A 16143-nucleotide genomic window follows, 5' to 3' on the forward strand; every position below is an offset into this window, starting at 1 on the left:
ACATTCAATTAACATTTCCACAAACTTCAGAATGTTTCCATTCAAATGATACCAAGAATATGCATATCCTTGCCTCTGGGGCTGAGCTACAGGCAGTTAGATTAGGGTATGTCTTCAGGCGGAAATTGAGAACAAGGGATGCAGCCATAACAAGTTAAAGCTAACCCAACTAGGTTAAATGTTAGTTAGCTAGCTAACATTAGGCCATATCTGAGATACTAATAATATTACTACACAGATCATAAACATAACGTTTGCTAGCTAGCTGACAGTACGCTTTAACTTGGAGTATTTTGTTTAGACATGTAGCTATAGTAGCAGTCATCCCAATCCAAAGAGTACGGGCAATACAAACCGGTTTTCATAGCTTTCTGACAAAATTAGAAACATATAATATCTGAAACTGTAGCTAGACTCTTACCCGTATACATGGATGAACACTTCACGACAGACTGCGACCCCTTTCATTAAATAAGACATCCTGTGTCATTTCTGTTTTGTTTATACAGCTTGCTTGGCTCATTGTGTCAAGTCACTCTGGTTCACACGGACTGTGTGCAATGCCTTAAGAATCATCAGATCTTTCTCCCGCTTTGTCACAGATGCCAGGGTTGCCTTTAGTTTGAAGATGTAATCCAGAGAAACCCTTTTACAGTTCTCCATGATATCTTTCAAAATAGCTGCAGTAGAAAGGATTATCTACCAAGCAGCTCATGTTATAAACAGAAGGTGCTACATGGTGAAATCTTTCGGCATGTCCAGCCCATTAATTATCTCAGCCAATAATGGCTAGTGGGAAGATTCCTGTCTTTTTCCGTGGCTAAAGCAACTAGGCTTGTAATTTTAAAAAATTATTCATACATACAGATGGCATACACGTTTGTTATTAAGGCACATGAAAGTTCACATGTTCCAGAAGGCATTTCTGCCAAAGAAAGCATTTTGATTAAAAAAAGAACGTTCAAATGCCTCTCCTGTGAAGTAGTTTCCCTTGTCGTTACATCAAAGACAGTAAACCCTGTGGTTACATGTTTGTCTACTTTGGTTTGGTAGAGGTCTTTCAAATTATGTCATTACCGACCCCGACTGAAAATCCGCATTCCGGTTTCAAAAGAAATGGGATCATATAGGGAATGTATTTATTTTTATTTAACTAGTCAAGTCAGTTAAGAACAAATTCTTATTTACAATGACGGCCTAGGAACAGTGGGTTAACGGCCTTGTTCAGGGGCAGAACAACAGATTTTTACCTTGTCAGCTCAGGAATTCGTTCCACCAACCTTTCGGTTACTGGTCCAACCCTCTAACCACTAAGCTACCTTCCACCCCAAAATATATCTCAATTGCATTCTCCTCGCGTCCTCTCCTTGCCTCCTTCTCAAAACCCATTGGATGAGAAAGCCAGAGGTCCCACCCCTCTGACCTTCTACTCAAATGGGTTTCGAGGAGGAGAGAATATGCGACGAGTATGCAATTGAGATTCTCCCAATGAGAAAAACATGCCAACATCCCCTACAGTAAATAAACATGTATGTTTTCTGGATAACTTTTTTAAATGATTGTGAGTGAATCAAAGTATTTAATGTAATTCAAATTCCAAAAAAAATACACGCATGCATAATAGCACGTTTTTAACAACAGACAGAGGTAATAATGGTGGGCAAAGTAGCCATAAGTATAGACAAAACAATGTGATGACCAAATTACACCAAACCAAGGTTAACATCAATCATTTGTTTATGAATATTGCTCAATGCGCCTTGCCCACTGTACCCTCCCTTTGAGTACGTTCAGTCTTGACAAAATGGAAAATACAATGTTTGCAGTCCCGCATTGTCTCCACACGAGAGCAGGACATCTCAACAGCAGACACAAGCAAACACATGTTGTCTGCTGACAACTGAATGACAACTGAAGACTATTTAAAGCAGCTATGGACATTTAGTTATCACTTACTCAAAGAAGAGTACATTACTAAAATGTGTTTTTAAAAAAATGAAATATTAAAACTACCATGGCTGTAAATGTCACAATAAATAACATATTCTCATCCAGAAATCAAACAGGGATTTCACATTATGAAGCTCTGTTTCAACAGTTAATAATGAAGTATTATCAATCATTTGTTAACTCTGCAAAGTTGCTCGTGTGAAGTTCTACTGTGTGTGTGTCGGTTAGACATAAGTGCACTTTCATGGCTGTTATCATAAATCACTTAGTAAGGTCACTTCTAGAGATAAAATGACACAATCTGGCATGTTTGCTATGGTTCGTCTTAAGCTACCCTGATAATTTATGCACATGACTGATAATTCCTAGGCCTACTGTATGTTCCAAACATGAGCAGGCTCCTGAGCAGAGACTTCAGTAGGAGTCTGATTAATATACATCTTTTACATTCTAATGCTGGTGAAAACACAGATTTAATGAGTAATTAGGTAAGTAATTAGGTTATTTTTGTTCATATCTCTCATGATATTTGTGCAAGAGCCATCTTTACAGCTTCATAAACATTAGAAAAATATGTGAGCTCCTCTTCCATTCTCATCCATGTCAGTTCATATCATTTTGGCAATATGCACAAGACACCTTTGGGTGGACATAAACAATTTAGAAACAAAGGGTCCAGCAGACAAGAGTATTTGTCTGTCTGTTTCCATCCATGATGTCACACCGTCCATTCACTTACTCTCTATCTGTAATGACCAAGAGGAGATAGTCCAATGGCTTTTACGATGTCCCCTCCCATCATGGTGGAGGACTTTAGCGCTTGTTTAATTGTAAGTATTCTAGGCAGATAAGTGTAGTGGTACGCAATTTACCTAGGGCTGGTCATGGGATAATAGGGACTCTCATGACATTTCCAGTCCATGAACCATTTGATCCAAAAATGTCCATGAACCATTTGAAGCAGACATATAATAAAATAACACCATCATTGCCTTTTTCAATCCCTCAGTGCACTTTCCCATTCTGCAGCTTTTCCACATTCACCTTTCCAGGAGAACGCAGGACACCAATGCAGCCACGGGCCATTTTATGCATCCACATCACATTCATAATGTCTAGACAGAAACTGGGGCCCATCCAGGCACAGCGGCCACCAAAGGTCACCCGGTAGAAGGGTTCCGTCCCGTACACGGCATACATCCGGCTGTAGTACAGTGGCATGACCGCTATCCTCACCAGGAAGAAGGATGCCGTCATGGCAATGCCGTTGACCATATTTGGTAATGATCTTTTTGGGTAACCAAGCACTTCAAAGAACCAGCTGAAAGATAGATACAGTTAGGACAGTTGTGGATGGTGACAGAGTGAGATAAGAGTTGAAGATGAACTCACTTTGTAATGGAGTCATGGATATCAACTGGCATTGTTCCAGAAAGGTCACCTACATTACACATATATACAGTGCCTTCAGAAAGAGTCCCCAGTATTCAATGGCCAGCCCTATGTAAAATGTGTATCACTACGCTACAATCCTCCACCATGATGGGAGGGGACATGGTAAAAGTCATTGTACTACGTCTTGACTTATTCCACATTTTGTGGGTTACAGCCAGAATTCAAAATGGATTAAAATAGATTTCTCCCCCCCCCCCTGTCACCCATATACACACAATACCCTAATGACAAAGTGAAAACATATTTAGACATTTTTGTGAATACTTATGTAAATTAGATTTCTGTATTTCATTTTCAATAAATTTGCAAACATTTCTAAAAATATGTTTTGACTTTGTTATTATGGGGTATTGTGTGTATATGGGTGTTGTTGTTTTTTCTTTTAATTAAAAATGGATAAAAAATAAAATGAACACAACAAAATGTGGAATAAGTCAAGGGGTGTGAACACTTTCTGAAGGCACATATATCCAGCACTTGAAAGGTTTTAAGTACAATTCTTTAACATTGCATCTGTATTTTGTCTTTGTTGGATTCAAATCAGGATAATAGTATACAATTAGAAATGGGACTCAAATGTGTTTAAGTATGAAACATGGGTCTCTAATAATGCTGTCAGATACAAGCTTTTGGCTGGGTGTGTCTGGTCTGACTTACTATAAGTAGTTACACATTAACGGTCAATACGGTTTCTGAAATGGTTTAATGCACTACTACCAACGACAAAAACCCTTCTGAAAATACATTCAGGGCACCAAATGGTTACTTTACAAGGTGCCCTCTACTTCCCAGGTAATGTTGTGCGTGCGAGTTTCTGCACGTGCATGAGTCTATTTGGCATTGAAGTTACCTACCGCTGATTCACACAAGGAGTGGAAAGCTCTGCGACCAGACGGAAGTTAGCAAAATAAGGCAACATTCCTGTGCTCTAAAAGAGAAAGAACAAAGTGCAAAGAAAATAATGGCAAGAGAAGTACACTCAATAATATTTGAATTCAGGATAAATCATGATCGTAAACTTACTGTACAATCTCTAAAAAGGAAAAATTGAGGTGCACTTACTGGGGTTATGACACAGTTAATAAACTTGGGTCACAGACATTTTCAAAATGTGTACAAAAAGTGGTGGTGAACATTCCAGCAGTGCATGCTCATACCTCTAAGTACTGGTAAGTCCATACTGTTATTAGGCAACATGTGCTCAATGTACCACAACAGAATCCACTACAGACAAGATAGGAAGGGGCCCCTTCTGTACCTAGCCAATTAATACCAGCCTGTTCTTTGTTTAGGCCATTTTTTGCATGTACTGTATAGTTAGCATGTTAGAGACACAAGACTAGGTTAATTGATCACACATTAGGGATGCACGATATGTCAGTGAACATATTGGAATCGGCCGATATTAGCTAAAAAAATGCATCAGTATCGACCCAATGTCTAGTTTAACGCCGATGTGAAAACGAAATGTCAAAGCTGATGTGCATAACTATATAACGTAGGTACATGATGTAATGACGCCACGTAAAATTTTGTACTACACCTGCAACACATCATTCCTAACCTAGCCCACAATGTCTGCTGTGTGGATCGAGCAGTCAACAAGTCGAGCAGTCATTTGAAAGAGTAAGAAAATTACAGTGAGACAACTCAAAGGCGAAATGCATTAACGCCAAGATAATGGAATTAATTGCCCTTGACAATCAACCGTTCTCTGTCTTGGGTGACGTTGGCTTTCGCGACTGGTCGAGCACCGGTACACACTAACGTTACCAAGTACGCTATTGTTCAGTTGCTGCCCTACCGGAGTTAAACAGTAATAGCGTCACTGCTATTAGCTTCACGACATACTATGGAATGCCATTTGGGTCTTTGCGTGTCAAAAAATATACACGTCAAATAACACTATATGACAATAACACTACTTGATGCGTTTAATAAGCTTTAAATTCGACACGTAAAATAACACAGTTCTATTAGAGAATGTTGTGTGTTTTGAATATGCACGTGCAAGCCAAGCGCCACCAATACTATCAGTAGCACTGTCAAAGCTGTACGAAAAAAGTCTGCAAACAAGCAAACACCGGCCACAAACGATGTGTTTACAATAGCGCGTTGGTAATAAAGCATTATTTGTTCGACCACAACTTATGGGGTAGCTAGCTAGCTTTAGCTTGGTACCTAGCTAGCACCAATACAACCAGCCTGACAACAATGACCAATAGAAACTGCAGTCATTTTCACTATTCTTAGCAATGATTTAGGAATCCTTGTGAGTAAGTATTAGCTAGGTAGCCAGTTGATCGCCTATTGAAATTGAACTTCAGTTCATGAAAATAAATAGCTAGCCAGCTACTTAACCCTGTTTCCCAAAGCTAACGTTATAAGCAGCCAGCTAGCTTCATCTGGCTAGTGAGGCTCGACCGGACTGGGTTATGTGTTGTTGAAGCTAGCCACAATAAGGATTAGGCACAATAGTGGAATTTGTGGTTTGCCTTCAAAATAAAAGTACCCCTTTGAAAGTGATGCCAGTTACAATTGGTGGAATCATGCCATATTTAGACTAGATAATGTTAAAGAAGGTTGGAATGTGAAGCAATGAAATGCGGTATCAGTCTACTCGGTGACACCCACAGAACACAACTGTGAAGCGTTTACGCAAATATTAGCGTTGCAGCTCTTATCGCGGGACTGTGAAAAATCACCTCCCCAGTCAGCATATTGTGTGTATTGACATTCATATTGCACTGTACAGCATTATCTAAGGATTGGGGATCAATGAAATAGGGTAACAGTCTACTCAATACACAAGAGATTTTTTTCCCAACGTCCTCCTCAGAGTTATCTGACTCGAAAACATCCACGCAGTATTGTTTTTCCTCTGGAATAGTGTTCAATACACATAGGTTGACAATAAATGTGGCTCAATTCACAGTTGTTTCAGAGTCCCGCAATAAGAGCCACGATGCTAATGTTCTCTGGGTGTCACTGAGTAGACGGATATCCCATGTCATTGATCCACAATCCATAGGTAAGGCTGTACAGAGAAATAAGAATGCCCCCAATGCAATACTAAAAAATAATAATACATCCAGTGTGATCAACAGAATTTTGTCAAATGAACAAAAAAAAAGTATCATATTACTCCAGTGCTAGCCTCTCAACACTGGCTTCCTGGTAAGACTAGGGCTGATTTCAAGGTTTTACTGCTAACCTACTACCTTCTGATTTGGTCCTGCCGTACATACCTACATGTACGCTACGGTCACAAGACGCAGGCCCCCTAATTGTCCCTAGAACATCTAAGAAAACAGCTGGAGGCAGGGCTTTCTCCTATAGAGCTCCATTTTTATAGACTGGTCTGCCTACCCATGTGAGAGACTCAGACTCGGTCTTGACCTTTAAGTCTTTATTGAAGACTCATCTCTTCAGTAGGTCATATGGTTGAGTGTAGTCTGGCCCAGGAGGGTGAAGGTGAACGGAAAGGCACTGGAGCAACGAACCGCCCTTGCTGTCTCTTCCTGGCCGGTTCCCCTCTCTCCACTGGGATTCTCTGCCTCTAACCCTATTACAGGGGCTGAGTCACTGGCTTACTGGTGCTCTTCCATGTCGTCCCTAGGAGGGGTGCGTCACTTGAGTGGGTTGAGTTACTGACATGATCTTCCTGTCCAGGTTGGCGCCCCCCCCTTGGGTTCGTGTCATGGGGGAGATCTTTGTGGGCTATACTCGGCCTTGTCTCAGGTTAGTAAGTTGGTGGTTGAAGATATTCCTCTAGTGGTGTGGGGGCTGTGCTTTTGCAAAGTGGGTGGGTATATCCTGTCTATTTGGCCCTGTCCGGGGGTATGGTCGGACGGGGCCACAGTATCTCCTGTCTCAGCCTCCAGTATTTATGCTGCAATAGTTTATGTGTCGGAGTGCTAGGGTCAGTCTGTTATATCTGGAGTATTTATCCTGTCTTATCTCGGAGTACCTGACCCCTAGGACCATACCTCAGGACTACCTGGCCTGATGACTCCTTGCTGTCCCCAGTCCACCTGGTCATGCTGCTGCTCCAGTTTCAACTGTTCTGCCTGCGGCTATGGAACCCTGACCTGATCACCAGACGTGCTACCTTGTCCCAGACCTGCGGTTTTCAACTCTCTAGAGACAGCAGGAGCAGTAGAGATACTCGGAATGATCGGCTATGAAAAGCCAACTGACATTTACTCCTGAGGTGCTGACCTGTTGCACCCTCTACAACCACGGTGATTATTATTATTAGACCCTGCTGGTCATCTATGAACATCTTGGCCATGTTCTGTTATAATCTCCATCCGGCGCAGCCAGAAGAGGACTGGCCACCCCTCATAGCCTGGTTCCTCTCTAGGTTTCTTCCTAAGTTCCGGCCTTTCTAGGAAGTTTTTCCTGGCCACCGTGCTTCTACACCTGCATTGCTTGCTGTTTGGGGTTTTAGCTAGGTTTCTGTAGAGCACTTTGTGACAAAAGCTGACGTAAGAAGGACAATATAAATACATTTTATTGATTGATTGACTTTTGTTGATTTTATATAACAACATTCCAACCTCGTTTAGCATTATCTATTCAATTATGGCATAATTCTACTATTTATATTAACTTGCATCACTGTCAATGACATACTTTTATTTTGAAGGCTAACTGCAAAGTCCACTATTGTGGCTAATCCTTATTGTGGCTAGCTTCACATAGATGGGTCTGACCACCATTAATCAAATAAGAACTGTCTTATAAATTAGTGTTATTTTAGATGACACCTAGTTATATAGTTAGCTAGCTAAATATAGCTACTGAAACAGATTGTCGTTTTGCTATGTTTTTGGGCAAGAACATTGTTTGCATCCATAGCTTTTTAAAAATTTTATGACCAGCACTGTAGGTGCGCGAGACAACTTTATCAGCATCACAGCATTCGTATGTATCGATGAATCGTTGTAACATATGAAATACGAGTGATAGTGTAATAACTACATACAAAATCCATGAACTCGTTCAATTATTATGTGACATGCAGTCATATTCAGGTCCTGATTGGTCAACAAGCTTATTTGACGTGTTAAATAGTATCTTTTTTGACACGCAAAGACCCAAACGGCGTTCCATAGAAATCCTGGTTGAGAATGAAATGACTGAACAAATGAACAACGAAACAGCACAGCAAGTAAGTGAAAGAAATAGGTTTTGATTATGTTTCTGGTAATGAGGACATACGTAAATGCCAACAAAATAACTTTTTGCTCAGTGTGGTGCGTGTGTGTAACCTTTATTTAACTAGGCAAGTCAGTTAAGAACAAATTCTTATTTACAATGATGGCCTACCCCGGACTACACTGGGCCAATTGTGCACCGCCCTATGGGACTCCCAATCACGGCTGGATGTGATAGCCTGGATTCGAACCAGGACTGTAGTGATGCCTCTTGCACTGAGATGCAGTGCTTTAGACCGCTGCATCCATGTGTGTGTGTTAACTATTTAACTGTACTAGAATGCTTAAAAGACTGCAAAAAAAATGTATATCACTTATCGTAACGTTTTTTGGGCAAGGAAAATATCGGTATCGGCCAAAAATGTTATATCGGTGCATCACTATCACACATGTTAGTGGAGGAGAGACAGAAAAAATACATACCTACACAAAACAGAAGTGCAACTAGTGAGAACTGGCACAATTAAAAAGCCCCCATCTCAACATTGAAAAAGAGAACAAACACTCCCGATAAAATAAAAGATGTATGGACTACCTATGTCGATGACAGATAAGTTAATGTCATGATCAATTTCAGAACCTTTACTCTACAATCCATTCTAACATTACCTAGTTTACTAAAATAAGTCAGTGGTGACTTGGAAATATATGAGAGGTCCCTTTCTTTGTATAGTTGTATAGGTTGTAGGGTTGAAAGGTCAAAACAAACAAAAAAAAGGCAGCATGCACCTATCACCATTACAGACTGAGTGAAGGGAAGGCTTCATGCAGTATAGACAGAACATCTACAGGATGGTTTACTGGGACACAGATTAGGCCCAGTCTGGGACTAAAAAGCACTTTCAATGGCGACTCTCCATTGAGCATGTTTTCTAGTCCAGGACTAGGCTGAATGTGTCCTGGAAACCCGCACTACAAGCCATCACATTCCATGCAAAAAATGGTCCCAATTGTCATCATCGTTAGTCTTAGCAGCCACTGAACCTGATGGCCCAGAACACCTACACAGGACAGGACCAAGAGTGAACCGTCATCTATACATACCTACCTACCTACCTACACACTGTTGTCTAGCTTTCGGTGGTACGTCAAATGAAGATATGCAATAAATGCAACAAAAACAATGATTTTCAGTCCAACTAGCTCCCAAATATTTCTTCTGACTCATACATGCACAAAAGACAGTGCAAAGTGTCCTTCCTCAATAAAACTCAAATTGTCAGCCAAATACCTAGTTTAAACTCTATCCGTAGCGATTTTTATATGATACAGATACAATTGAACAAGCAACATTTCAAAAGTGCTTGACAAATGTAGCTACTCACTTACACTGTACCTTCCAAAGAGGGGAGGGAAACAATTTTTTATGTTCCATTACTGGGTAATACTCTCGTAAGTGCAGTAAAACACATTTTGCAATTATTAAAACTGAGTAATAACACGTGTAGCAATGTACTTATAGGTCAATTACACAGTACCAACACTGTAAATCAAAGTGTTCCAAATATAATGCTGACTAAAGTGGAACTCTACTATTTCATCACTGACCAGACTTTTGTTATCCACTCTAACCCATCCCATCAAACTACATGGGTGTTCACCCTTGGCCCATGTCCCTTCCCCATCTTGCCTGCACATTCTGCTCTGGGTCAGTAAGGAACTCACCAGTACATAGTAGTAAGCATAGAGTGCTGCCAGGTGGTGGATTACAAAAAACTTGTCCCCTATCGCCCGCCAATAGTAACATATGAGCAGCATATCTGCAAGACAGACAAGGGAGATAGCTCACTGTATGGGTCAACATAATCCATGGGAATATGCAAAGTAATACAAGGGTTAGACATGTCTGAAGTGGAGACCCACCTGATAGGAGGTAGCCACAGGTTATGGCCACATTTATTTTCACCAGTGACGGATCTCCCCTATTGGCAAGATAGCACAAAGCACATGTTGAAAATATGATAAGAAAGCCTGGTATCAAATATACAAAATATGACTACTCTACCAAGGATTGCACACTTATCACTCAGTAGTCAGGGAGATCCTTACCAGACAGGGTCATAATTGACTGCATCATCATGAAGTAATATGTAGAGACAAAAAAGCCCCACTATCAAGGCGTGCAACGTAGACACAGTTCTAGAAAACACAAAAAACAGACACAAATACTCAGAAAAGCATACTTCCTTAAACGCAACATTTGGTGGCAGCGGTGGTATTCCACGCATATGGACAATTCTCGACAACGATATTTGAAAGTGTCTACGCTCAGAAATATGCTTCAACTGGGAAAATGATAATACAATAGGTCTTCTGATAGGAGCTTTGACTGAATAGTCAATAATATCATTTCTCAGATGATCAGATGCTGTACCTGGAGTTCCACTCTATGGTGTGTCTGGGACTGAGACGGTGGTACCCAGGAAAGAACTGAGCAGAGATCCAGGGGCTGACAAAGTGGAACAGACACTGGAACGTCACAAAGCTGGTGGCGGCGATGGACAGGACCAGCGATGAGAAGCTCTCCATGATCACTCGTTACTGAGAGATAGAAAAAACAGACAGGGGAGTGTGAGTTCATAGTAGAGTGTCAAATAGGAGTGTGAGATATGAAAACATACAGCACAGTCAGTCAGACTACATCAACTGATATCTTATACTAATACACTCACTCAAAGAGATGTAATAGTTTCTCTCTCAAAACATCAATTATTGGCACCCCTAAAGATTCTTATAAATAAAATCTGCATTAATTTTCAACTTTTTAAAATTCATTTCAGCTTAAAAAAGGTCAAATGCAGCCATTTTTAATCTCTACATCAAAACATTTCTGGTTAACAATTAAGTATCTTACTGTGATTGTTTTAAATTTTAAAAATGATCAAGCAAAAATAAAAAATACTGGGGCTTCTTAGCAAAGAGCAATTTCTCATGCCATCTTTTGCTAGGACTGTCTGGGAGTGGTCTAAGTGGGGAAGGGAACATTTTAAAATAGCTGTTATTGGCAGAGAGGTTTGAAACTCTCTTACTGGTCTATTACCTAATTTACAGCCTGTAACCAAGCAGCCCAAAACAAAATCCTGCCAAAAGAGGCTGACATTTGAGGCAGTCTTTTCAAACAGCTCTTACACTAAAAGCTCGTTATCAGTTTCACAAAATCACAGTATTATTCCAAACTCAGTGTGGAAATCAAAACGCTGGAACCGGTTCAGGGAACAGAACTGAAAATGAAAGCTGAACCCGAGATGAAAGCTATCTATACTGTTCAGGAGCAGAACTGTTACTTTAAAAGCATTGGAACCGGTTAATAATGTTTTTTATGTTCCAAGCATTTTTTTCCAGTCCCTCAATAAAACATTTTAAAATCACCTAGCAAAGCCCTCACTCTGTCACTCAGAAACATATTCCAGCATCTGTGGTGAGTTTGCTAGCTGGAAATCTTTGCCAGTGGCTTGCGTAGGCTACCTGCACCTCCCCGCTGAAGCATAGGTTACTGCAGCCTACTGAGGACGTTACAAGCATTACAAAAAAAATAATTTAACATTGGATTCATTAATTACAAAAAGGTAAGTCGCGTTTTAATTATAGTGCTGCTCTGCACACACAACTTCCTCCATAAAAGCCACTCCTCTGTAGGTATAATTCAGATAATGCATGTCATAACAAGATGCCCAGTGATTCAAGGCAAGCTTTCTTCATCCTCCCTTGTGCGCAAAATGTCAGTTGCACCACGCAGTGAGGAAGATGGTTCGAGAGGCAAAGAGAAATCCAGTGGCCAAAGTTGGAGAATTACCGAACTTGGTTACGTCTTCGTGTCACCCAAATCTACAATCTTCCATGCCAAGAAGCTCTTTAAGGGTTGCCAGAAAAAAAGCCTTATTGAGAGCAACCAACAAATGTAAACGCCTGGAGTTTTCTAAACAGCATTGGTACGTGGACTGGCACCGGCGCTCTGGTCAGATGACATGAAAATAGAGCTCTTTTGCCATGCACACCAGTGGTGAGTTTGGCGTCAAAAGAAAGATGCATATGCAGAAAATAATCTCACCTACTGCAAAATATGGTGGTGGATCTTTGATGTTATGGGGCTGTTTTGCTTCCACTGGTCCTGGGGCCCTTGATAAAAGGTCAACGGCATCATGAACTCTCCCAAGTACCAGGACATTTTAGCAAAAAAAACTGATTGCCTTTGCCAGGAAGCTGAAAACTGGACGCAAGTGGATTTTCCAGCAAGACAATAACCCCAAGCACTAATCAAAAACCACAAAGAAATTGTTAATTGATCACAACATCAACATTTTGCAATGGCCATCTCAGTCTCCGGACTTGAACCCCATTGAAAACCTGTGGTTTGAATTTAAGAAGGCAGTCCATAAGCACAGACAAAACAATCTGGAAAGATTCTGTATAGAGGAATGGTCTAAGATCCCTTGCTATGTGTTCTCCAACCTCATAAAACATTTTAGAAAAAGGCTCAGTGCCGTTATCCTCGCAAGGGGAGGGTGCCGGAGTATTGAAAACAGGGGTGCCAATAATTGACACCAATCTTGTTGAGAATTATTTGTATTACTTGTTAAACAAAATCTATTTCACTTAACAATTGTATTAGTATAAAAGTATTCGTTTTTTTACTATTTGAGCATACAATATAGCTCAGTATTTGAATTAGTTATTTTATACAGTACTTTTTGCTCATCTTTATCAAGGGTACCAATTATGTTGGACTGTATGTCATCACTTACTTCTGCAGTATCTGACCTCGGGCCAGGACCCATGTATTTACCACCGGCTGCCTTGAAACAGTGGACTATTTGCCTATTCCTACATAGTATTTGTTGATTTAGTTGCGTTATCACGTTAAGGTCATAATCAGTCCATGGGTCAGCCAAAGCCACATCTCATGTACTCCCCCACTGCTTTACAAATAGGCCAGTCACACTCTCACTCATGTGGTCATCAGATCCTTTGGTGAAGGGGTGTAGTAGATGACCCCCGACCTTCTGTTCACCTGTCATTACTAAAGCTGGAGCGGACATATTTTATGCAAGGATTTATTTGGTGAGAGGCATTTTAGGAGGAAGTGCAACTATGGCAAACTGCATTCCTAAAAGTTACTTGAAGTGTTTCTGTATTTCTTGTTTTTTGAGGTTCTCAATCGTAGAACAACTCAAATTCTGCTCAACTCCCTACTAAGAATAACATGTCCATGTAGAAGTGTTGATTCCTCAAAATGGTGAGAAACATTCCTAGTGCCCTTAAGAAAATCGATTGAATGAACCAAACCTCACCTTTAGCTAACAGGAGTGGGCCAACCAATCATACTTGTAAACAACTCTTTGACCCCATCTGGCTCTGTGTCAAAATCGCTGATGGTCTGTAACTAAATACAGGGACACACGCAGATCCCCCTACATGTCCCCACAGCCCTAAACCCCAACCCTCCTCCACAAATGAAAGGAAACATGGGGAACCTCGCCAAGCTCTCCTCAAGTGTCTGGGTCAGGTAGTTGTTGATCACAAGTGAACCTGTCTGAAATAGCCAATGACTGAGGAAATATAAGAAATTGTGGAATCGCCTAAATTGTGGTCAGACAGAAATCTGAACAGCTGACCTGTTTTAAGATAAAGTAGACATAGCATACTTTTTCAAACTAAAGCACGAATAACTACTGTACAATACAACATTATCTCTACAGTAGACACCGAGTACAGTATACTGTAGTACTGGGTTATGAGGGTAGATACTGTACTGACAGAAGTCCATAAGACAGTAGCATCACTTAAGTGTGATACTGATAGGTCAATAGACAGGCAGACAATTGATACAAGGCAAGCATATCGCACACCATTGACAGAAGCATACTGTACTTACCCTCAAGCCACTGTCGTAGTTTCTAAGCAATGCTATTCCCCCGAGTAAAGGTGCTACAAGGAGTAACAAGACTTGCACTGGCAATGACACCCTATAACCGTCCCGTCAAGGTGCGCTACAGAAGTGCGAGTAAGGCCAAGTGCATTTCAAGGGGAATACCATTTCCCGATATATAAATATCCCCCGTGATGTCGAAACCCAGGCTGTGTACAAGAGAGTACCCGTAAAACTGGTTGCCCGACATATTTAGGAAAAGTGACTCCACATCGCAACGCAGGCTGTGTAGATCTACAATAGGAGTTGGTCGCTATACGGACAAATGCTTTACACCTATGTTGAGATTTTTATATTGACTAAAAGTTAAACGCGTAAAACTGGTAGCGGGAAATATTTAGGCTGAAATGACTAGAATGACTTCAGCATATGTTCATGCAGGAGAAAATGTAAACAATCCTGTTTTATGACTCGTTTGCTTTAGCTAGTGCCCCTGTCAACTTACCTTGTTTTTCACATAGTCATGAAATGGCTTTGAAATAGCCTAATCATAACGCTGCCTTTCCATATTTTAAAGAAAAATGATGCTCAAGTTAATACAAGCTAGCTATATTTGGAATGACTAGGCCTATTCCTTTGTGGCTTTTTTTCCCCGAAAAGATTTAGCCTAAGCCTGTTTTGAAAGCCACTGTTAGGCGGTGAATTCATCTGATGTTTGATAGTTGCACCCGGATGTGGAAGGTAAGCTACTTTTTTTTTTTTTAAACAATAGTTTTTACAGCCTCTATTGTCTTCTAAAGTCAGATATCTATCTTCCTCCCTCCATTTCGCACCTCTCCCTGTATGTCGCTGCTGCTTCTTCTTCTTCTTCTTCTTTGGTGGATTTTTTTGTGGCGGTTGGCAACCAACTTTAATGTGCATTACCGCCACCAACTGGACTGGAGTGTGGACTAGAAACAGGGAAGGCTCCGACTCTATAACTCTTTAACAAAAAAAATGCATTCAGCCACAAACATATTCAGCCTGTTCCCACTTGACACGTGTCCAAACTTTTTACAATTCTGGCATTGCAGTGGCTTGTACACACACGCTCTCACGGCGTATTTTATATACACCAACTGTACATGCGTCGGTAGCTCTTCCTAAAACATCAGTAATGTGCATGTGTGTATTGTGTGACGAAACAGATTGTTATAACCTCAGAGTTAAAATGTACATACATAATTTTTTGTAGAGCTTCCTATTGTTCGATTCCAGTGGCGGCCAGTGCCGTTTATGATGAGGCAGGACAATTGAGCATGGCCTTATTTCTATTACAGCATGATGGAAGACTGTCATTCATATTCCATTCACCCAGTTCAATGTAACACATCGATAGGTTTAGGCTACTACATGATACTCAAATTTTCCCTATACCCATCATGAGTTTGCTACAAACTAGCCTATGAATTAAAGTTTACAATGTAGGTGCACACAGGTTGAGAGAAAAAATGTAGATGACAGACAGTGACACATTCAATACCGCCTTGCACACTCTTGCCTGCGTCTAGCTTATCCAGGGTGTAATCATTAGTCCAACAGTTAGTCTAAAATTCAGATATTTTTATCCCTGTGTCGTTTGCTTCCGTTTAATAAACGTTTTGCAACAGA

At 40.6% G+C, this 16143-nt stretch overlaps 1 protein-coding gene across 2 annotated transcripts; it reads right to left on the minus strand.

Moving 5' to 3' along the window:
- Positions 1–1559: 1559 nt before the first annotated feature.
- On the minus strand, positions 1560–15365 carry LOC120055834 (TLC domain-containing protein 4-B-like). Of its 2 annotated transcripts, none has more exons than XM_039003833.1 (7): positions 15327–15365; positions 11002–11168; positions 10677–10766; positions 10491–10549; positions 10293–10387; positions 4260–4333; positions 1560–3271 (listed from the first exon to the last, which is right to left on the minus strand). In XM_039003833.1, exons 2-7 carry the CDS (start codon positions 11154–11156, stop codon positions 2956–2958), a joined length of 789 nt encoding a protein of 262 aa, XP_038859761.1. In that variant the 5' UTR covers positions 11157–11168; positions 15327–15365; the 3' UTR covers positions 1560–2955. The 2 variants fall into 2 exon arrangements, with proteins under 2 accessions (XP_038859761.1, XP_038859759.1); XM_039003831.1 differs by having other exon boundaries at positions 14999–15339.
- Between the last annotated feature and the right edge of the window lie 778 nt (positions 15366–16143).

The sequence above is a fragment of the Salvelinus namaycush genome, chromosome 11 (genome assembly GCF_016432855.1).
Source record: "Salvelinus namaycush isolate Seneca chromosome 11, SaNama_1.0, whole genome shotgun sequence".
Classification (NCBI taxonomy): domain Eukaryota; kingdom Metazoa; phylum Chordata; class Actinopteri; order Salmoniformes; family Salmonidae; genus Salvelinus; species Salvelinus namaycush.

Coding starts and splice junctions, on each gene's coding strand:
- LOC120055834 (XM_039003833.1), bottom strand. CDS start 11,156: ATGGAGAGCTTCTCATCGCTGGTCCTGTCCATCGCCGCCACCAGCTTT. Junction 10,550..10,676: donor GTCAATTATGACCCTGTCTG/GTAAGGATCTCC, acceptor TCTTGCCAATAG/GGGAGATCCGTCACTGGTGA. Junction 3,272..4,259: donor ACTCCTTGTGTGAATCAGCG/GTAGGTAACTTC, acceptor TCTATCTTTCAG/CTGGTTCTTTGAAGTGCTTG.